The following is a 24,005-nucleotide window of genomic DNA, read 5'->3' on the forward strand; positions in this document are numbered from 1 at the left end:
CTTTCCGCATTACCTTGATGCATTCAGTGAAGGTGTGGTGGTGAGAGCTGGATTTGCCTGTTAGCTATACTTTTCAATTAGATGGCTTTAAAAAAAAAGTCTACTTCCCCCAGAAGAACAGGGCTGGAAGGGAGCTCAAGAGGTCATCAAGTCCAGCCCCCTACACTGGGGCAGAACCAAGTACACCTAGACCATCCCTGTTCGTCTAACCTGTTCTTAAAACCCTCCAGTAACGGGGATTCTACAGACCTCTTTTGGAAGCCTGTTCCAGATCTTTAATCTAATTGTTCAGCATAGTTAAGTTTTTCCTAATATCTAACCTAAATCTCACTTGCTGCAGATTAAGCCCATTACTTCTCATCCTACCTTCAGTGGACATGGAGAACGATTGATCCCAGTCCTCTCTCTAACAGCCCTTCATGTACTTGAAGACCACTGTCTGGTTCCCCCTCAGTTTTCTTCCCAGACTAAACATGTCCAGGTTTTCAGCCTTTCTGCACAGGTCAGGCTTTCTAACCCTTTGATCATTTGTGTTGCTCTTCTCTGGATTCTAATTTGTCTACATCTTCCCTAAAGTGCAACACCCAGAACTGGACACAGGACTCCAGCTGAGGCCTCCCCAGTGCTGAGCAGAGCTGGACAGTTACATACGACGCTCCTGTTCGTACACACCAGTATTACATTAGCCTTTTTTGCAATATTGTTGACTTGTCCTCTATAAGCCCCAGATCCTTTACAGCAGGATGACCACCTAGCCAGTTATTCTTCATTTTGTAGATGGGCATTCGATTTTTCCTTCCTAAATGAAGTACTTTGCATGTGTCTTTACTGAATTTCATCTTGTTGAATTCAGACCAATCCTCCAATTTGTCAGTCATTTCAGACTCTAATCCCCTCCTCCAAAGTGCCTGTAACCCCCCGTTTGGTGTCATGTGCACATTTATAAACTTACCCTCCTCTCCATGATCCAAATCATTAATGAAAATACTGATTAGTACCAGACCCAAAACTAACCCCTGCAGGACACCACACCACTGGAACTACTCCAAGTATGACCAGTTGCGCACCCACCTTTCCCTAGTTTGCTTATGAGAGGGGATCACATGGGACCGTGTCAAAAGCCTCACTAAAAATCAAGATACAATCATGTCTACGGCTTTCCCGTCACCCGCTAGACCAGAATGGGTTAATGGACTTTAAGTGAGGGTGATGAACCATTGGTACAGCTTCCCAAGAGGTGTGGTGGTTTCTCCATCACTGGATGTCTTTTAAGACTAATCAAGCCTGGAGATAGATTTTTTTTAAGGCCACTCTAGTTCAGCCACAGCTCCCAAGTCATGGGAGTCCTGTATTGTGCAGAACATGAGCCCAGGGGTCTCCTCTAGCCTTCCATGAAGAAAAGCAGTAGCTATTTCTTGTCGTCTCTTTGGTTAGTTACATAACAGGAAAAAAAGCCACCGCTGGGTCCCAGATAAGCCTGTTTCCCAACTATGCACAAAACAGGCCAGGCCTAGTCACCTACGGCCTGCTGCTTGGACAGGTTCTGACAGCTTTCAAAACATGGGGGCCAGTAGTCCAAAGGGGACACAGCCTAGTTCCCATACGCTACAACAAACATAGGCAGACAAGCCACCTGGTGCTTTGTGCATCAGGCAGGTTCACATCTGTCTGAGCCAACACATCTCTTGTAGAAAGACATCCAGGCTCAATTTAGAGGGATGGAGAATCCCCCACAGCATTCTCAGGGCTAAAAATTCACACTATTTCTAATCTGAATTTGGCCAGCTTCAACTTCATTGATCTCATTCGGACTTCGGCTGCTAGATTAAAGAGCCATCTTCTACCAGAAGTCTCCTCCCCCCTGAGGGCCATTGGGATATTTCTGTCTCATGATATGCAGAACCACAGTCCATCTGCAACAGGAAGCATTTACTGAGCCACAGACAAGCCTCCACTTAGCTCGTGTCCCACTTCTGTCTCTGTTTACCAGGGACCACTCCCTGACTGGAATGCTATGCAGCTCCAGGACATCTAGTGGCTGAACAACATACTGCCAGCGAACATCCCACCACACACTAATGAGAAAGAAAACTTTCTGAATTTTCTAACACAGAGTCTGTTTCCGTCTCATCTCAGGCTCTCCCAGGTGCTGCCTCTGATCTGGGATTGTTTTTCTCTGGAAGTTCCCCTAGATCAGTGACTCCTGCTACCCACCCTTCTCATGCCGTTATTAGTGTGATTGCATCTGATCACATTAGATCAGGTACCACACACACCCTGCACGTGGGTCATGGCATTTGCCACTGCCTGCTGCTCCAGGCGGGCTGGGGGTTCCAAGGGCAGTGCCTTGCCTGGTCAGGAGCCATCCCACATGGAAATCTCATCCAGACCCCATCAAATGACAGCCTTCCCAGCACCACCATGTGCCCCCTGCTGGGTATCCTGGGGCAGGCTCTTTACCCAGCCCCTCCCACATCTGTCCCCATAATATCAAGAGCAGCCAGCAGGCAACTTCATACCATACCTGGAAGGGTTGGCAGATTCTGGTTTCTCAGGCTTCACTGAGGCCAACTTTGGGACTAGAAACAGGGAGAGAGAGAGACAGACAGCTTCAGCGCCAGGAGATCTGAGGTTACTGACGAGGCAACTGTTCCAATATCACAGGGATGGACATGGAGGGGGGGGAGGGTGTCACGGAGAGCACAGGCTGCATTCCAGTTCCACAGGGATGGATGTGGGTGCAGAGAGCACAGGCTGACAGCTCTGGAGTTTAGCCCTGAAGTCTAGTGTAAGAAGCTGGAGGGGCTGCCCATAGTTCTGGGCAGGTAGGTTAGTACCAGGGCAACAGGACTCCTGGGTTCTATTCCCAGCTCTGGGATCCAAGAAGTCAGGGCACACAGGAGGGGGCAGTGCCAGCTTCCTCACCAATGCAGTTGCGCCACCCTCCCTGGAATGGGATTTAGCTTTGGCCTCTCCTAAGACTGGCCTCTTTGGCAGAGGGGCCGAACCCCATGACAGTGGGAGGACGGGCATATGGCCCGCTAGGAACGGGGACTATGATCTGCCACACTTGCTGCAAACAGGGCCTCTCAACCACTCTAGCTATCACTAGTGCAGGGGAAGCCAGGGGTTCTATCCCACTCCCACAAGCCAGGTCAGGGTGTGTATGGGAGGGAGAGAGACTAAGGGGACCCTCCCCCGCTAAGTGCTGTACCTATTGTGCCATAGCATGGCATTGCCCTGCCCCTGCAGTGGACAGGATGCCACAGCCTGGCTCCCTTATCAGCAACACCAACCCCCCACCCCAGTCTGTCAGAGCCCTGCCAGCTGTTTTATTTGGGGGGTTCCGATCACAGCTCAGCATGCCCCTCCCCCCTTTACTATAGAGCCATAGTAAGAGCCCCCCTTCCAGCCTTCCTCCCCCCAATTTCCTTACAGCCTTGTATCAGCCCACAGGGGACTTTCTGCATCGAGCTCTCCCCAGATCAGGACTGAACCGCCCTGGTGTAGGACAAGGGGCTGAGGAACAGGCCTAAGGCACCTGTAGGACCCAGGGATCCCAGCCTGGTGCCACCCACCAGGGTTGCCAATTTGGGTTGGACGTATTCCTGGAGGTTTCATCACATGACAATCTTTAATTAAAGATTAATCTTTAAATTACTGGAGACTCCAGGACAATTCTGGAGGGTTAGCTATCCTACCACCCGCCCAGCCAGGCCTGGTGTTGGCAGGAAGTTAAGGAACATACCCAAGGCCATAGTTGGGACTGGTGTCTTCCTCACGGCCTTCAGCTGCCCGGCCTTGCCCGGCCCAGCCTTCTCTGGAGGCTTTGCCCCACTCTCGCCCGGTGACTTCCTGGCCACCGCTTTGGCCGGAGTGGGCTTGGCAGAGGCAGCACCAGCTTTGGGTGCTGATGCTGCTGCCAGTGGCTTCCTCTGCGAGGCTTCGGCCCTCGGGGGCACCCCATTGCTGAGCAGCTTGGAGCCGCCACACGGGGCCGTGGGGGGATGGGTGTGGATGGTCGCAGGTCGCCTAGCTCCAGAGATGGGGGCTGATCTCACAGCGTTCTTGGCAGGCTTGGATTTTGCTGCAGGCTGGCCAGCTGCTGCCGCCCCTTTCCCAGCAGTTGCTGTGCCATTGGTCTGGGGAGGGGGGGGGCCATTGGCAGTAGCTTTGCCATCCATCTTGTCACCCAGGTGCTGGGCAGGCCGTCTGCTCCCTCCGAGATGATGGAGAACAGCCAAATCCTCCTTTGCCTCCGAGCTAGGACTGAAAGAGACAGACATTAATCGGAGAGGGACCAATTCCGCCCCACTCTGCAGCACCTCCAACTAAAGCTTTGCCTGGAGGTGGGGGAGGCAGAGTAGGGTCCAGGAGGGAAATCTCTACTATCCAGGGGCAGAGCTGAAACATCAGTGCCTCCGTAGCACACCAAGTTAGAAGCCCTGACTTCCCGAGACCTGATGGGAAAGGCCCATCCTCATGCTTTGTCCATTGATCACATCTTCCCTGGCCATCTCTGGCTAGTAGCCTATGAAGCATTCCAAGCACCAGGAAGAGGGGGCTCTCCTCCACCAGGCCCCTTAACAGTGGGGTGTCTTATCCCCTCCCCCAATCTTAGAGTGTCTTTCCCCTACCTCCCCCCTACCCCATGAATAGCTCCAGCCCTGGCATCGTCCTCTTGCTCAGCCTTGCCAAGGGGCACAAAACAGACAGTGCTGGTACTTTCATGGGTGCCCATAGACAGAGCAGCCATGAAACTGACTAGAGCCCATACAGGTCCCCATGGTTAGGTAGAACCATGAGCAGCAGAAGCAGCACAGAGCTGCCTGCAGGTTCAGGAAGGCAGTGCTGCATTGGGAAAGACTTACAGCCTTAAGCACAAGTTTAACTTAAAACAAAGTTAAATTCTGCAGCAGTGGATGTCAACTGCCTGCCCCTCCACACAGAAAGGGTTCCCACTCTTTTGGAGCTCTGGACTCTGACTTTACGGACAGAAGGGACTGTTATGATCATCTAGTCTGACCTCCTGTACAACACAGGCCACAGAATCTCACCCACCCACTCCTGCAATAAACTTCTCACCTATGTCTGAGCTATTGAAGTCCTCATTTCATGGTTTAAAGACTTCAAAGTGCAGAGAATCCTCCAGCAAGTGACTTGTGCCCCATGCTGCAGGGGAAGGCAAAAAAACCCCAAGGGCCTCTGCCAATCTGTCCTGGAGGAAAATTCCTTCCCGACCCCAAATATGGCAATCAGCTAAACCCTGAGCATGTGGGCAAGACTCACCAGCCAGACACCCAGGAAAGAATTCTCTGTAACAACTCAGATCCCACCCCATCTAGCATCCCATCACAGGCCATTGGGCCTATTTACCACTAATAGTCAAAGATAACGTGATTTTGGCAATTCATTGATTCCCATTATACCATCTCCTCCATAAACTTGTCAAGCATAATCTTGAAGCCAGATAGGTCTTTTGCCCCTACTGCTTCCCTTGGAAGGCTATTCCAGAACTTCACTCCTCTGATGGTTAGAAATCTTCGTCTAAGTCTAAACTTCCTGATGGCCAGTTTATATCCATTTGTTCTAGTGTCCAAATTGGTACTAAGCTTAAATAATTCCTCTCCCTCCCTGGTATTTATTCCTCTGATATATTTATAGAGAGCAATCATATCTTCCCTCAACCTTCTTTTGGTTAGGCTAAAGAAGCCAAGCTCTTTGAGTCTCCTTTCAAAAAAGACAGGTTTTCCATTCCTCAGATCATCCTAGTAGCCCTTCTCTGTACCTATTCCAGTTTGAATTCATCCTTCTTTTTTGCCTTCCTCTGTAGCATGGGGCACAGGTCACTTGCTGGAGGATTCTCTGCACCTTGAAGTCTTTAAACCACGATTTGAGGACTTCAATAGCTCAGACATAGGTTAGAGGTTTGTTACAGAAGTTGGTGGGTGAGATTCCATGGCCTGCATTGTGCAGGAGGTCAGACTAGACTATCATAATGGTCCCTTCTGACCTTAAAGGGTATGATTGTAACACATGGGAGACCAGAATTGCACACAATATTCCAGATGAGGTCTCACCAGTGCCTTGTATAACAGTATTAACACCTCCTTATCTCTACTGGAAATACCTCGCCTGATGCATCCCAAGACCGCATTAGCTTTTTTCATGGCCATATCACATTGGCGGCTCATAGTCATCCTGTGATCAACCAATACTCAGAGGTCCTTCTACTCCTCTGTTACTTCCAATTGATGCGTCCCCAGCTTATAACTAAAATTCTTGTTATTAATCCCTAAATGCATAACCTTGCACTTTTCACTATTAAATTTCATCCTATTACTATTACTCCAGTTTACAAGGACATCCAGATCTTCCTGTAGGATATCCCAGTCCCTCTCTGTATTGGCAATACCTCCCAGCTTCGTGTCATCTGCAGACTTTATTAGCACATTCCTGCTTTTTGTGCCAAGGTCAGTAATAAAAAGATTAAATCAGATTGGTCCCCAAATGGATCCCCGAGGAACTCTGCTGGTAACCTCCCTCGAGCCTGACAGTTTACCCGAGACACCGAGCATTTTACAGATTGAATGAAATTTAGCCTCATACCCCATCACCTGCAAAACAGGCCAGCTTCAGCCCTATTTCACAGCTGGGGAAACCAAGGCACTGCCAGGGTGGAGATTTCCCCTGAACCACACAGCCAGTCCATAGCTAGCTGGGAATATGCCTTAGTCCAACCTGCTTGGATTGAGAGATTTTTCCCAGAATGACTCAATTCCCTAAATCCCCTTGGATTTAAAGGGAACCCAAATCCCCTGGGATGCAACTCTGATAGCTTCGGGGTCCAATGCTGACAGGGAAATCCACAAGCCCTTGTGCTTACCATCTATTCTGTATCTCCCCGGAAAACGCTGGAGCTATTAATTCTACTAAGTGGCTAGAATACACTAGAGCAAAAGCAGTTACATAATAGAAAAATCTTTATTGTACAGGCAGGGAGCTTGTTTCCTATTTGCACCTGGGCTGCTCAGTTCTCACCAGTGTTTCGTGGACGCTCAGCCAGCTGGTCTTCACAGCGCGTGCATACACACACACACACACCCACCCCCAACCACCCACCCCTCCATGATCACAGCTTTCAGCCAGGAGCTCAGACTCACATTCAAGAGGAAATAACCACCCAGGAGATGAGCCGTGCTGGACCCCATCCAGTCACGAGCAAACTAAGCTGTCACAGCCGGAGCTTCTTAATCATCGGGGGGCAAAAATGGGGAGATCTGATTTGAAAAGGCCTGGAGAAGAGTATTTCAGGCCCTGAATCCCAGGTGGTTTCCTGCTGTATCTAAACTGGCATTTAAAGGTCCGATGCTGGCCCCAAATATGCCAATATCAGATCTAAATCAGTGTTGCCAAGCCCAAGTGTGCAGAAATCAGATGATCAGCTTAAGAATTCACGCATGTGAGGGATCTGGGTCTTCTAGTTGGAGCCTGTAGTGCTAGGGTTGCCAACTTTCTAAATTGCACAAAACTGAACAGCCCTGCCCCTTCCACCATAGCCCCACCCACACTCACTCCACCCCCCTACATCTTCACTCACTGTCACTGGGCTGGGGCAGGTGGTGCAGGCTGCCAGATGGGGCCAGGGATGAGGGGCTTGGGGGTGCAGGCTTCAGCTGGGCAGTGCTCAAGAGGCTCCCGGTTGGTGGCAGAGCGGGACTAAGGCAGGCTCCCTGACCTGACTCCACGTGGCTCCCAGAAGTGGCTGGTGTGTCCAGCTCCTAGGTGCCAGAGCCAGGGGGCTCTGCATACTGCTCGCACCCTCAGGCACCACCCCAACACCTCCCATTGGCTGCGATTCCTGGCCAATGGGAGTTGTGGAGCCAGCGCTGGCGGGCAGGAGCAGCACATGGAGCTTCCCTGATTGCCCCTCTGCCTATGAGCCGTAGGGACATGCCGGCTACTTCTGGGAGCTGTGTGGTGTCAGGACAGGGAGCCTGCCTTAGCCCCGCTGTGCCACCAATTGGACTTTTAACAGCCTGGTCAGCAATGCTGACTGGAGACACCAGGGTCCCTTTTAGACCGAGCGTTCTGGTCAAAAACTGGATGCCTGGCAACCCTATGCAGCCCTCATGACAGAGAAGAGCTTAGAAGCATGACCGCTAGAAACTGGCTATAAATGAGAGCTGATATTTGCACCCGAGGCCACTAGCTGAGGTTTTAAGCAACGCCAGTTGTCACAAAGCCTTGCAATCAAATTGCAAGTGTTGCAACCCTGTTATCCAGAGAAGGTCTTGAGTCAGGGGTGGGTCTCAATTGCGTTAACACAAAAGTTCACTTAATATTGAAAAGCCAAGTCAAGACACTGGCTAGCATGTTTGGAGGTATGTTGGCGGCTTAGGCCAGGACACAACCTGTTTACAGCCTAGCCTGCATCACCTCACCCTGTCTGCACAAAAGCTGCCCCTGAACAGGTTATTTCAATGGAGCATGTTTACATGGCACCACTTGGAGCAGTGTATTTGGTTCAGGAAGGAGAGTGGTACACTGTGGATAGACAGTCCAGCATTCTCCACTGCCCCACAGGCTGCCTGAGTTAACATAATGTGATTCAAAGCCACAGCTTTCTGCCCAGCATGGCCTGGCCCAGAGGAATGCCACTCTGATGGTGGGGAGGCGTTTACCTCAATTAATTCTGTTCTTACCCTACTTTATGCACTGAGGACCTCAGGCCAAGAATTTTTGTGATCTGGATGCCCAGACTGGCTAATCAGTTTCAAGGCAAGCAGCCAACAATTTGCAGGGCATGCACAGAGATCACAACACACGCAAACCCCACTGAAATTCCTGGGAACTGCAGCTGGCCACCGGAATTCATTCTGGCCAAGAATTTGGTGAGATTCAAAAGTGGGAGCAGATATTTAAATGGGCGAGTAGATCCAGAGTTCATTAATGCCAACACATTATGGAAGGATGTTGAACCTCCTGCTTGGGACTTAACACAATCCAACTAGTAGGGATCAGTGGGGGTTGGGGGAGGAGAGGTAAGATTACCCCCACACCTGCCGCTGCAGGGCTCACTTCTTACAAGTTCCTCTGAGGGAGCTGGAGGCCAGATACTGGACACTATAAACCTCCAACTGTCTAATCACACAAACCCAACACCCTTGTCCTGCCCTGCACCCTCCATTGCTCGCTCCCCCCCACCCTCACTCAGTTTCACAAGATTGGAGCATGGGGTTGGGGTGCAGGCTCTGGGCTGGGGCTGAGGGGTTCAAGCTTGGGGGCGATTGGGTGCTGGAGCGTGCTCGGTGCTAGGGGAGGAGATTGGAGTGTGGGAGGAGGTGTGGGGCTGTGGCGTGTGAGAGGGTTTGGGGTGCTGGCTCTGTGAGGTGGCTCAGAGATGGGGATGGGGCTCCAGCCAGGCAGTGCTTACCTCAGTGGGGGGGTGCAGTGGGGCTAAGGCAGGCTCCCTACCTGCCCTGGCCCTACACTGCTCCCAGAACCACCAGCATGTCCCTGGCTGGAACCGCAGCCAATGGGAGCTGTGGGGACAGAGCCTGCCTAAATCCCCGTGCTTTGCCACCCAGGAGCCACCAGAGTTAAGCGGGACAAAGACTTCACGTGCTGCCCCCTCTGTGTACCACTCCTGGAAGCAGCCAGTAAGTCCATGTGGCCCCTGGGAGGGGGGCTCCACACACTGCCCCTGCCTGCAGGCATCACCCCCACAGCTCCCATTGGCTGTAATTCCTGGCCAATGGGAGTTGGAGTCAGTGCTCAGGGTGCAGTCAGCACGGAGACCCCTGGACCCACCGCAGGGGCTGCAGGGACATGCTGGCCGCTTCAGGGAGCCTGCCTTAGCCCTGCTGGACTTTTAGCACCTAAAAAAACCCCTCCCCGTTTGGCTTCAGTAGCCTCTGGGAGATAGAGCCCAATTCTGGGAGACTCCCAGCCAAACCAGGAGGGTTGGCAACCCTAGATCTCCAATCTGATCAAGTCCAGCAAGGCCTTCATGTCCCTAGCATCAGTGAAGAGGATCCAGCCAGTTCTACCAATGGGGCCCCAAATCCATATTTAGTCAGTCACTTCACTTTAGCTCTCCAGTTGTGAACATTTAAGTTGTGTTCGCTGCAAAGAAAAGGCGTGTGTTTTTAATAGGGTGCCGAACTCTGTGCAAGACTGGAACGGAGACAGTGCCCTGTAGATGTAGCTCGGCAGGGTCAGAGCTGGGGGATTTTTCCCAGGCGACATGTTGGAAAATGAAGATTCATCCAACCTGAAGTGTCGCAGGAATGGATCAGGTTTGATGAAAATTTGGTTGGGAAGGTTTCTCAGGCCCAGGATGGACTCTTCCCAATGTACTCCAGTGGGTAGGGCACTCTTTTGGGATGTGGGAATCCTGCTCTGCCTGATTTGGAGCAGAGGCCTGACACTGGGTCTCCGACATCCCACACTGGGGAAGAAAGCTACCAGACCCTCCCCTGGGAGAGTGCTTGGGGTGTGCTATAGACTGCCGGGATCCGATCTGGATATGGATAGAGACCTCTAATGTTTTTAAAGAAGTAAATACTAATGGGAATCGTGTGATCATAGGAGACCAACTTCCAAGATGTAGACTGGAGGACAAGTGCTAGTAGTAATAAATAGGGCTCAGATATTCCTGGATGCAATAGCTGATGGATTCCTTCACCAAGTAGTTGCTGAACCAACGAGGGGATGCCATTTTAGATTTGGTTTTGGTGAGTAGTGAGGACCTTATAGAAGAAATGGTTGTAGGGGACAACCTTGGTTCAAGCAATCATGAGCTAATTCAGTTCAAACTAAATGGAAGGATAAACAAAAATAGATCTGACTAGGGTTTTTGATTTCAAAAAGGCTAACTTTAAAAAATTAAGGAAATTAGTTAGGGAAATGGATTGGACTGAAAAACTTGTGGATCTAAAGGTGGAGGAGGCCTGGAATTACTTCAAGTCAAAGCTGAGAAGCTATCGGAAGCCTGCATCCCAAGAAAGGGGAAAAATTCATAGGCAGGGGTTGTAGACCCAGCTGGATGAACAAGCATCTCAGAGAGGTGGTGATTAAGAAAAAGCAGAAAACCTACAAGGAGTGGAAGATGGGAGGGATCAGCAAGGAAAGCTACCTTACTGAGGTCAGCACATGTAGGGATAAAAGTGAGAAAAGCCAAAAGCCATGTACAGTTGGACCTTGCAAAGGGAATTAAAACCAATAGTAAAAGGTTCTATAGCCATACACATAAGAAGAAAATAAATAAAGAAGAAGTGGGACCGCTTAACACTGAGGATTGAGTGGAGGTTAAGGATAATCTAGGCATGGCCCAATATCTAAATACTTTGCCTTAGTCTTTAACGAGGTTATGGAGGAGCTTAGGGATAATGGTAGGACGACAAATGGGAATGAGGATATGGTGGTGGATATTACCACATCCAAGGTAGAAGCCAAACTTGAACAGTTTAATGGGACTAAATCAGGGGGCCCGGATAATCTTCCTCCAAGAATATTAAAGGAGCTGGCACATGAAATTGCAAGCCCACTAGCAAGAATTTTTAATCAATCTGTAAACTCAGGGGTTGTACCACATGACTGGAGAATTGCTAACATAGTTCCTATTTTAAAGAAAGTAAAAAAAGTGATCTGGTTAACTACAGACCTGTTAGTTTGACATGTGTAGTATGCAAGGCCTTGGAAAAAATTTTGAAGGAGAAAATAGTTAAGGACATTGATGTCAATGGTAATTGGGACAAAATACAACATAGCTTTACAAAAGATAGATCGTGTCAAAGCAACCTGATCTCCTTTGAGAAGGTAACAGATTTTTTTAGACAAAGGAAATGCAGTGGATCTAGTTTACCTCAATTTCAATAAGGCATTTGATATGGTTCCACATGGAGAATTAGCAGCTAAATTGGAAAAGATGGGGATCAACATGAAAATTGAAAGATGGATAAGGAACTGGTTAAAGGGGAGACTACAGTGAGTCACACTGAAAGGTGAACTGTCAGGCTTGAAGGAGGTTACCAATGGAGTTTCTCAAGGATCGGTTTTGGGACCAATCTTTTTATTACTGACCTTGGCGCACACAGCAGGAATGTGCTAATAAAGTTTGCGGATGACACAAAGCTGTGAGGTATTGCCAATATAGAGAAGGACTAGGATATCATACAGGAAGATCTGGATGACCTTGTAAACTGGAGTAATAGTAATAGTATGAAATTTAATAGTGAGAAGTGTAAGGTTATGCATTTAGGGATTAACAAGAATTTCTGTTATAAACTGGGGACGCATCAATTAGAAGTAATGGAGGAGGAGAAGGACCTTGGAGTATTGGTTGATCATAGGATGACTATGAGCTGCCAATGTGATATGGCCGTGAAAAAAGCTACTGCAGTCTTGGGATGCATCAGGCAAGGTATTTCCAGTAGAGATAAGGAGGTTTTAGTACCATTATACAAGGCACTAGTGAGACATCACCTGGAATACTGTGTGCAGTTCTGGTCTCCCATGTTTAAGAAGGATGAATTCGAACTGGAACAGTGCAGAGAAGGGCTACTAGGATGATCCATGGAATGGAAAACCTGATTTATGAAAGAAGACTCAGAGCTTGGCTTCTTTAGCCTAACCAAAAGAAGGTTGAAGGGAAATATGATTGCTCTCTATAAATTATCAGCAGGATAAATATCAGGGAGGGAGAGGAATTATTTAAGTTCAGTACCAATGTGGACACAAGAACAAATGGATATAAACTGGCCATCAGGAAGTTTAGACTTAAATTAGTGAAGGTTTCTAACCATCAGAGGAATGAAGTTCTGGAATAGTCTTCCAAGGGGAGCAGTGGAGGCAAAAGACATATCTCTGGCTTCAAGACTAAGCTTGATAAGTTTATGGAGGAGATATATAGGATATGATGGGATAGCCTAATTTTGGAAATTAATTGATCTTCGACTATTAGTGGTAGATATCCCATCACAGGCCATTGGGCATGTTAGATGGGGTGAGATCTGAGTTACTACAGAGAATTCTTTCCTGGGTATCTGGCTGGTGAGTCTTGCCCACATGCTCAGGGTTTAGCTGATCGCCATATTTGGAGTTGGGAAGGAATTTTCCTCCAGGGCAGATTGGCAGAAGCCATGGGGGTTTTTCACCTTCCTCTGCATCATGGGGCATGGGTCACTTGCTGGAGGATTCTCTGCTCCTTGAAGTCTTTAAACCATGATTTGAGGACTTCAATAGCTTAGACATAAGTTGGTGGGTGAAAATCTGTGGCCTGCATTGTGCAGGTGAGATTAGATCATCGTAATGTTCCCTTCTGACCTTAAAAATCTATGATTCTTCCCTGTTTTCAGGAAAGTTGATCACTTTTCTTCTGATGAATAAAAACAAAGCTGAAACCCTCCTGTGTTCCCAAACTATGGAATTCTTATTTTCCAGCCAGCCCTAAAGCTAAATCTCTCGATGTGAGGAGGTAAGGAATTACTTATTCCTTGTCTCCTAGGATTTCACATAAAATTAGCAGCAACTTTTTCCTCCTCCTCCTTCCCCCACCCCCCCGTGAAGATTAATCTTGAGCCTTCAGCCTCAGATCATTGAGTTGTGGGTGGAGGGAAGGAGGTGGCCTGGTCACTATCACCAGATCTAGATTCAATTAAGGTTTATTTTGCTTTTGTTTTTTTTAAAGCCATCTTCTCAGATTCACACTTCCCCCAGTTGGAGCGTGACATTCCCTCACGGTGTGAGGTCTCACGCTACCAGCACTAAAACATCCTTGGAATTTCCCATGTTTAAAAAGGATGAATTCAAACTGGAGCAGGTACAGAGAAGGATGATCTACTAGGATGATCCGAGGAATGGAAAACTTGTCTTATGAAAGGAGACTTAAGGCTTGTTTAGCCTAACTAAAAGAAGGTTCAGGGGAGATACGATTGCTCTCTATAAATATATCAGAGGGATAAATACCGGAGAGGGAGAGGAATTATTTCAGCTCAGCACCAATGTGGACACAAGAACAAATGGATATAAACTGGTCATTGGGAAGTTTAGACTTAATTAGACGAAGATTTCTAACCATCAGAGGAGTGAAGTTTTGGAATAGCCTTCCAAGGGAAGCAGTGGGGGCAAAATTTCCTGGGTATCTGGCTGGTGAATCTTGCCCATATGCTCAGGGTTTAGCCGATTGCCATATTTGGGGTCGGGAAGGAATTTTCTTCCAGGGCAGATTGGAGAGGCCCTGGAGGTTTTTCGCCTTCCTCTGTAGCATGGGGCACGGGTCACTTGAGGGAGGCTTCTCTGCTCCTTGAAGTCTTTAAACCACGATTTGAGGACTTCAATAGCTCAGACATAGGCGAGGTTTTTCATAGGAGTGGGTGAGTGAGATTCTGTGGCCTGCGCTGTGCAGGAGGTCGGACTAGATGATCAGAACGGTCCCTTCTGACCTTAGTATCTATGAATCTATAAACAAAAAGAATCCTAAACGGTGGTATTGTTCCATTGCTAGATGCAAATGGTAATAAATAATAATAATGCAGAAAAGGCTGAAGTGTCTAATAAATATTTCTGTTCTATTTCCCCAAATAGAAATGATGTAGTCATCACATAGGATAACATTCTTTCCATTCCACTAGTATTTCTCAGGAGGATGTTAGATAGCAGCTACTGAAGTCAGACATTTTTTAATCAGCAGACCTGAATAATTTACATCCAAGAATTTTGAAAGAGCAGGCTGAGGAGCTCACTGGAGTGTGAACACTGATTTTCAATAAGCCTCAGAGCACTGGAAAGTTCCAGAAGAAAGCTGATGTTGTGCCAATATTTAAGGGTAAATGGGATCACCTGAGTAATTATAGGCCTGTCAGTCTGACATCGATCCCAGGCAAGATAATGGAGCAGCTGATATGGGACTCTATTAATAAAGAGCTAAAGGAGGGTAATGTAATTAGTGCCAAGCAACATGGGTTTATGGGAAATGAATCCTGTCAAACTAAGTTGATATCTTTTGTTGATGAGATTAGCAGACTGGTTGATGAAGGCAGTAGTGTTGGTGGAATATGTATGGCATTCTGATCAATCCACTGAATGTGTGTCACATCAATTTCATAATATTCTCGTTTTAAAAAAGCTGGCTAACAGGTTGTCTCAAAAGGTAGCTGAGAATGGGAAATGAGCATCAAACTGGTGCATTTCCAGTGGGGGCTGCAGGAACAGGGTCTTGGCCCTACGCTAGTTAACATTTTCATCAATGAGCTGCTGGGAGGGGGAAGGCATCACAGATGACTCTCAGATTGGAGGAGTGGTCAGTGAGGAAGAGGACAGGTCACTGATACAGATCGCTTGGTAAATTGTGTCCAAGCAAACAATCTGGGTTTTAACCTGGTTAAAGGTAAACAGACATCTAGGGCCATCCTTACAGGGTGGGGGGACTCTATCCTGAGGAGCAGTGACTCTGAAAACTACTTGGGGGTGGGGGTGGCTCATCAGCTGAACGCAACCCCAAAAACTAATGAGATGGGATGCATAAACAGGGAAATCTCAAGTAGAAGCAGAGAGGTTATTTTACCTGTGTTTGACACTGGCAGGACCCTGTGTGACAGATGTGATAATATCCTTGGGGAAAACCTTTACTGAATTAAGTCATTCAGGAGATCATTGTATTACAAATGTTTAAGTACCAGGGAGGGTTTGTACATACTTCCTTGGGGGAGGCAGAACATGTGCAGCTCTACAGGAGCTAAGAACAGTGAGGTGGGGGCTAAGCAATTTAACTTAGCTTGTAACATCTCCCCAGAGCTATCCACACCAGGGGAGAGACTCACATATACTTGGATTCTCCAAGGACCAGAAGACAAAACAGCCTGAATCCAAGTAAATGAGCATGATCTCTGGTTCATGGAGAGCATTTTTCCTCCCCTGTCCTTAGGGAGGTGTTGGAAGGATTTTAGTCCACAGAGGCCCCATAAGACACTGTGCGCTTGTCTGGAGCTAAAACTGCGGTGAGCTTGTAAGCACAAGAAAGAGCCCCGAGTGGGATCTGAAGGTGCACTCCCCAATCAGAGCCCCTGTGGGAGTGAGTGCGTGCTCTCTGGTGATCTTATTAGCATGCTTGTAGGTTATTGTATTGGCTTAAACCCATTTTCTCCAACACCTGTCAGGGATGGTCTGAGTTTACTGGGCCTTGCCTCAGTGCAGAGCACTGGACTTAGCTTTGAGTCCCTTCCTGCCCAGCATTTCTGATGCTTTTACCTTCAGAAAACAATGTGCTTGCTTCAAAATAGCTGAGTGGTGGCTTAACTGTGGCAAGTATGCAGTTAACTGGGAAGAGAAAGACAACAGGCTGTTTAGGCCACCTGTCTTTTGCGGAGGAGGTTACAATAGAGTCAGGTTGCTGGGCAGCCTAGCAATAGGCCGGTCCGAAGGCATCGGGTGAGTATGTCCACCCAGGACAGGTCAGGAGCCTGAAACTGAGTGGGTGCCTTCCTGGCCCCTAGAGGAGGAAATACAGGTGTAGTTACCCTGAATTGCGGCATCCAGCACTGGTATGCACAATGCATGAAGGGTATTGACAAATTAGAGAGGGGTCAAGAAGGGCTAGAAGGATGAAAGGATCAGAAAACATGGCTCAGGTTCAAGGGGCTCAATCACTGTATCTGCTTAGTCTGGCAAAGAGAAGCAGGGAGGGTGACCTGATGACAGTCTAAGTGCCCACACAGGGAACAAAGGACAAGGGGCTGTTCCATCTAGCAGAGAAAGATCTTACCCGATCCAATTCAGGCTAGAAATAAAGCCCAAGATTCTGAACAGGGAGGGGAATTAACCCCTGGAACAATTTACCAGGCTCATGGTAGAATCTCTAGCACGGACCATTTTTAAGTCAAGTTTGGATATTTTTCTGAACACTCTGCTCTAGGCAGGGCCGACCCTAGGGGCGTGCAGCACCCAGGTGCCAAGCTTCTAATCTGCTCCCCCTGGGTATGCCCCCCCACCCCTTCCCCAGGGCCCCACCTCTTCCCTGCCCAGTTCCACCCCCTCCCCCAAGCACACTGCACCCTCAATCCTCTCCCCTCCCCGTCAACACCTCCTGATGCTGCAAAACATCTGATCCACAGCAGATGCTGAGAGGGAGGGGGAGGAGCTGATTGGTAGGGCCTGCCAGCAGGCAGGAGGGAGGTTCTGGTAGGGGGATTCCTCCTCACACACCCTGCCCCTGTCCGTTCACCTCCGTTTGCCCCCTCACCCTGCTTGCTCACCGCCCGCCTCACCTCCCCATGCAATGCACAGGCCAATCACCCCGATTCACTGTACCCAAGAGATGGCTCTGGCTCTAGGCATGGTTTAGGGGCAGTTCTCCGGCCTGTGGCGTACAGGAGGGCAGAGTAGACAATCACAACAATCCCTTTGGGCCTTGGAATTAGGATTTTTACAGGCAAAATTTACCCCCCCCTTCCCCTTAAGCTGTCGCCAAGTCAGCACAAGGGTGGTGGTGGCGGGGGGAAATAGGAGTGGCCTGAAGGGGAGAAGAGAGTTCTTAGCTTCCTTTGCCAACTGCAAGAAACTCCGATATTTTCTAAACCTCCAAGAAGCAGCTCTCCCCACCTACTCAGGAGATGCCTCAGCAGGCCAAAAACAGGTGGCTTTTTAAATTATTGCAGATACATGCTGCTGGCTCTTGCTCTAATCTGCTGCCCATTGAAAAGAGCTCGGCCTGCTCTAGCCAGTTTTTGTACTGATAACTATGTGGGTTGAGGCTGGGTGATTTTTAACATTTATATCAGTACAACCCCTAATGTTGACAGTTATACTGGTATAAAGATGTTAGCGCTGCCTAGTGGCTACAGCACTGCACTGGGACCCGAGTCCTGGGTTCTATTCCCCAATTGGCGACCTCAGCCAAGTCACCTGTGTTCCTCAGTTTCCCCACCTGTAAAATGGGTCTAGTGACACTGACCCCAAAGCATTTCACAAAGGAGACCTACTGATGAAAAACGCTAGGGGTTATTGTTCCAATGTGGTTTACTCACCTTCCTGTACAGGTATAACTGTATCAGTGAGCTGTAGCTCACGAAAGCTTATGCTCTAATAAATTTGTTAGTCTCTAAGGTGCCACAAGTACTCCTTTTCTTTTTGTATCAGTAGAAGCACCTCTAAACAGATATAACTGCATCCATCCTAGGGCTTTGTCTAAGCATAAAATATATAGTTAAAGCAGCGCAATTCCTAATCTCTAGGTAGCTCTGGGATTTATTTTACTACTGTACCTGATATTCCACCATGATTTCAACAATTTCCATCCCACCATCAACCTCAGCCTGGACCAGTCCACACAAGAGATACACTTCCTGGACACTACGGTGCTAATAAGCAATGGTCACATAAACACCACCCTATATCGGAAACCTACTGACCACTATTCCTACCTACATGCCTCTAGCTTTCATCCAGATCATACCACTCGATCCATTGTCTACAGCCAAGCGCTACGATATAACCGCATTTGCTCCAACCCCCAGACAGAGACAAACACCTACAAGATCTCTATCATGCATTCCTACAACTACAATACCCACCTGCTGAAGTGAAGAAACAGATTGACAGAGCCAGAAGAGTACCCAGAAGTCACCTACTACAGGACAGGCCCAACAAAGAAAATAACAGAACGCCATTAGCCATCACCTTCAGCCCCCAACTAAAACCTCTCCAACGCATCATCAAGGATCTACAACCTATCCTGAAGGACGAGCCATCACTCTCACAGATCTGGGGAGACAGACCAGTCCTTGCTTACAGACAGCCCCCCAATCTGAAGCAAATACTCACCAGCAACCACACACCACACAACAGAACCACTAACCCAGGAACCTATCCTTGCAACAAAGCCCGTTGCCAACTGTGTCCACATATCTATTCAGGGGATGCCATCATAGGGCCTAATCACATCAGCCACACTATCAGAGGCTCACAAATTTTCTTTTTGCGAATACAGACTAACACGGCTGCTACTCTGATATCAGAGGCTCGTTCACCTGCGCATCTACCAATGTGATATATGCCATCATGTGCCAGCAATGCCCCTCTGCCATGTACATTGGCCAAACTGGACAGTCTCTACGTAAAAGAATGAATGGACACAAATCAGACGTCAAGAATTATAACATTCAAAAACCAGTTGGAGAACACTTCAATCTCTCTGGTCACTCGATCACAGATCTTAGAGTGGCTATACTTCAACAAAAAAGCTTCAAAAACAGACTCCAATGAGAGACTGCTGAATTGGAATTAATTTGCAAACTGGATACAATTAACTTAGGCTTGAATAGAGACTGGGAATGGATGAGTCATTACACAAAGTAAAACTATTTCCCCATGGTATTTCTCCCTCCCACCCCATCCCCCACTGTTCCTCTGATATTCTTGTTAACTGCTGGAATTAGCCTACCTTGCTTGTCACCATGAAAGGTTTTCCTCCTTTCCCCCCCCTGCTGCGGGTGATGGCTTATCTTAAGTGATCACTCTCCTTACAGTGTGTATGATAAACCCATTGTTTCATGTTCTCTGTGTGTGTGTATATAAATCTCTCCTCTGTTTTTTCCACCAAATGCATCCGATGAAGTGAGCTGTAGCTCACGAAAGCTTATGCTCTAATACATTTGTTAGTCTCTAAGGTGCCACAAGTACTCCTTTTCTTTTTGCGAATACAGACTAACACGGCTGCTACTCTGATACTGTACCTGAGTGTCTCAATCTGGAAGGTATTTACCCTTACACTAAAGGGTTATTATCTCCATAGTACTAGTGGGGAAACTGAGGCACTGAAGGGCTCCCCCAAGGTGACACAGGAAGGCTGTGGCAGATCTGGCATGTCAGGCCAGGTCTTCTGAGTCCCAGGCTAGTGCTCCAACCATTGCACTGTGCATCCTCTCTGCTACTGGGCTCTCGAAGACTCTCTGCTCTCAGCAGCCCCAGTCTATGTAGCTGTGTCACACACAGTGACAGATCAGAGCCAAGAGCCCATTCTGCCAGCACAGGGACCTCAGAGTCAGCCTGAATGAGCATGTGGGGGGTCCACACATCCTCATCCAGGAGAGGGGTCTCTGCCTTTGTGTCAGAGGAAGGAGCAGAGTCTGGGAAGGGCTCCAGGCCAGTGCTGGTCAGAGGCACAATTATGTCACTAATTAAACATTACATAAACCCCATCCCCAAGCCACAGAGCAGCCTCACATGCCCCCTGTGCTGGCTCAGCAGCCTGATGCCAAGGGCCACCCAGAGAGGCTGTTCCTAGTGAGAACGAAGTCTTCCTGTCTCCTCCCCCCCAGCCATGCCTTACCCTACCCTGGAGGAGACCCCACCATCCTATGGAACTAGGGGGTTGGAGCCATGGCTTATGCAGAAGCCAAACACAGGGCTATGTGCAACACTGCCCTCTACTGGCTATAATGGGGACTGGTTGATTGTGTGCCACACGCCCTGCACTGCTGATGGAGACCTCCTTCAGCCCAAGTGGGCTGGGCATGGCTTTAGGAGCAGGAGGGGGAGAGTTCTCGCCCTGCTGATGCCATGAAGTTGCAAGTAGCCATGATGCAGTGGGGTGGGAGAGCTCATGAACCACAAGCTGTACATACATACACACACACACACACACACACACACACACACACACACACAGCACCACAGGAAGAGCCACAGGGACTGGGTGGAAAGAGAGAAGAGGAGATTCCTTGGGAGTAGCCTGCCCCAGCCACTCCTGCAAAGCCAGGAGGAGAATCAGTCCACAAGCTCCTGCTACTAGAGCCAGAACAGCTCTCCTATGGCTGGTAGCAGTAGCAGGTCCCTTGTCCTCTGAACTCAGTCTCCAACCTGTAGGGCCTTTTCAGCCCTAGATCTCAAAGCCCTGGCAGAGATAAGCCCTGTGTAACCACAGCTGGGGAAATGGAGGCACAGAAAGACGAAGCAACTTGGCCCAAGGCCCTACAGCAGGAGCAGTGGTCAAACCCCACTCAGAACCGCAGAGTCTGGACTCCTAGCCCTGCCCCCTTCCCCCATGCTCTAGCCAATAGACCCCACTCCCCTCCCAGAGCTGGGCGTAGAACCAAGGAGTCCCAGCTTCCAGGCCTGTTCCTCTCCTCACTGGCCTATGCTGGTCCCACTCTGAAAACAGATCTGGCTCCACTGCGGCCTGGCTGGGAGCAAGTCAATAGACACCAGACGCTGCTAGCCCAGCCTGCTCCTCTCTGCAACTCAGTGCTGGGAGGCACCATATGTCTAACAATGGGGCCCCTTAACCAGCTCAGTTAATCAGACCCGGAGGACTCTGCGGAGGGGGCTGCACCAGCTGGACAGTCCCCCTCTGCCCACCAGTCACTCCCTCCCCAGCTGGACCCAGAGGGCAGAAGGCCCACTGCTTTCCCCATGGACAGGAAGAAAAGTGGCAATAAGCCACACTGAGATCCAGGCAAGGTTTGATTGAAGGGGGCAGATTCTCGCCCACCAGCCCACACTGAGGTCTGGGCCAGCTCCCTGGGGCTCTTTGCTGAGTGCTAAGCCTGCCACAGCTGAGCCATTTCCGAGCCACCGTGGCAGGAGGACTCACGCCAGAAGCAAAAGCTACATTTAGCCGGGGGGCATCTGTTTCGTCAGTTTCAGGAGTCTGGAGATTTGCTTTATAAAGCAGCCCCGCCCACCCCGGCCCATTTAAAACAGGGAGACAAGCATCCCGCAGGTCATGTTCAGGCCTACTGCCCCTGCTCCAAGCTCGAAACACACCATCAGCCAGAGTTCACAGAGGCTAGTTCCTGCAAGCGGAGATGGCAGCTTCCCTGCCCATGGGTCTAGCCCGCTTCCTTAGCGAGTCCAGGCCCTGCCTTACAGCTCTGAGCACCAGCCATTCTGCTCCTCAAGCTCCCCTCACCCCACTCCTCAAGATGGCAGCTGCCCTCTTTGTTTATTTCCCGCTCCCTGGGGTTGAAAGACACAGGGAGGTTGCTAGCGATTAACTCCTCATTAGATGCAGCAATCAGCATCTTTAAGGCTCTGCGGAAGGGCTAGAGGCAGCTCAGACACACAGCGCTCTGCCATGCCAAACAGGGGCACGCCAAAAGCCTGATCGGATTTCAGGGAAAGCTAAGCAGTGTCAGCTAGCTGTGCCCCCATTTCTTCACCCCACCTCCAAAGCTGCAGATCCCCTTCAGATCCAGAACTTGCAAAGCAGCACCAAGCTAGAGAAAGGACAGGGCCATGGCTGAGGCACTGGGCTTCAGGAGATTAGGGTTCAAATCCCAGCTCTGCCACAGACTGCCTGGGTGACCTTGGGCAAGTCACGGCAGCTCTGTGCCTCGGTTTCCCCACTTTTAAGACAGGGTGGATGATAATACTTTTCATCCTATTTGGATAGTGAACTTTTGGGGGAGGGACCCTCTCTCATTGTGTTTGTGCAGGGCCTGGCACAGCAGGGCCCTGATCTCTGCTGGGGTGCCATACAATTAGCATTAATCTCCCCTCTGAACAGCCCCAGCTGGTAGGGTTGGAATCAGATTCATAGATTAGATCATCATAATAGTTCCTTCTTGCTTTAATCTAGCCTCCTGTATAGCACAGGTCAGAGAACTGCCCCACAATCATTCATAGAGCTAGTCTTTATTCAACACTGAGTGATGGAGAATCCCACCACGACCCACAGTAAATTGTTCCAATGGCTAATTAATTACCCTGACAGTTAAAAATATACACTCAATTTCCAGTCTAAATTGGTTTTGCTTCAGCTGCAAGTCATTGGATCATGTTAGACCTTTGCCTGCTAGATTGAAAGCCCAGTATCAAATGTTTGTTCCCCATGTAGGTACTTCTAGACTAATCACTTCACTCTTCAATGGCAGCCAACCCAGGGCAGAACCATGCCCCTGGAGTCAGGACAGATCTGTATCTATGTAGATATATGGGAGAGCAGAAAATGTTAAACACTCTTCTTCCCCAAGAGGAATTCCCAGTCCTGCCTCTTCCAAGATGGAGAATTCTTCCTCTCCCAGGTCTAAATGCCACCAGGTCAACTTCAGACAGATCAGAACTTCACAGTTTGCAAGGGGTTTGGCTCAGACCCCATTGACACCAGCACACTCCATGCCTGTGACACTATATCAGCAGTATTACCTAGAGCACCAATATCCAGAAGCCATGGGTTCTATTCCTTGCTCTGTCACTGGCCTGCTGGATGACTTTGGGCATGTGTGAAAAAGTCTGTACCCCTCTTTTATAGAGCTACGATAGATCTTGTACAGAGTAGGCCCTGTGAGGTATCATTTGAAAATTCAATTTGATGATCATTGTCCTGGTGAAATGTGTGACAACTTTGTTTGCAAAGTTATAAGATTCTACTGTATGATGTTATTAAGCCATATTCCAAATCTGAAGACCACTCACAAACAGTTCCCCAGAGGAAAAAAGGCTATCCAATGCCTCAGCGAGTTGTCAACAAAGTCAAATGGACTCATCACCTGGCTAAATGGCCATTCTTTGGCAGGAAAAAGGATGTGGGTGAAAATCTACATCTTGACAAAGGAACACGGGGTGGGGGGAAGGGGGGTCCTGTCCACACAGACTTGGAGAGGATTCTGAAAGAAGAGACAAACGTATAAGAAGGGAGAGCAAACACCCCAAATTCTCTCTCCATCTCTACCCATGGCCTCACCACCATCTGAAGAACAAGGAAAAAGCATTGGACTGTGGGAGGGATCCTGTCTGAAAGACTGAGTTAGTAAAACAGTTGGGAACATGCAGTGAGAGAACAAGCTAAGAGAATTCTAAGCAAAGTCTAAATTAGGCATTGGTTGCGTTTTGCTTTCATTTTCTTGTAACCAATTCTGACTTTCATGCCTCATTACTTGTAATCACTTAAACTCTTTCTGTAGTTAATACATTTGTTTCATTGTTTTATCTAAACAAGCGTGTTTGGATTGGAGTGTTTGGGAAAGTCCATTTGGGATAACAGGATTTGCACCCATCACCTTTTA

The 24,005-nt window shown here is 48.8% G+C and overlaps 1 protein-coding gene across 1 annotated transcript in view; it reads right to left on the minus strand.

Moving 5' to 3' along the window:
- LOC119846149 (proline-rich protein 36-like) overlaps positions 1-24,005 on the minus strand; it is a 43,271-nt gene that overhangs the window by 9,568 nt on the left and 9,698 nt on the right. Inside the window, exons 2-3 of the mRNA XM_038379407.2 lie at positions 3,749-4,269; positions 2,525-2,579 (exon numbers count right to left, since the gene is read on the minus strand). Coding sequence (XP_038235335.1) covers positions 2,525-2,579; positions 3,749-4,184 — 491 coding nt within the window. The 5' untranslated portion in view covers positions 4,185-4,269. The remainder of the gene's footprint in view (positions 1-2,524; positions 2,580-3,748; positions 4,270-24,005) is intronic.

Source organism: Dermochelys coriacea, chromosome 20 (genome assembly GCF_009764565.3).
Source record: "Dermochelys coriacea isolate rDerCor1 chromosome 20, rDerCor1.pri.v4, whole genome shotgun sequence".
Classification (NCBI taxonomy): Eukaryota; Metazoa; Chordata; order Testudines; family Dermochelyidae; genus Dermochelys; species Dermochelys coriacea.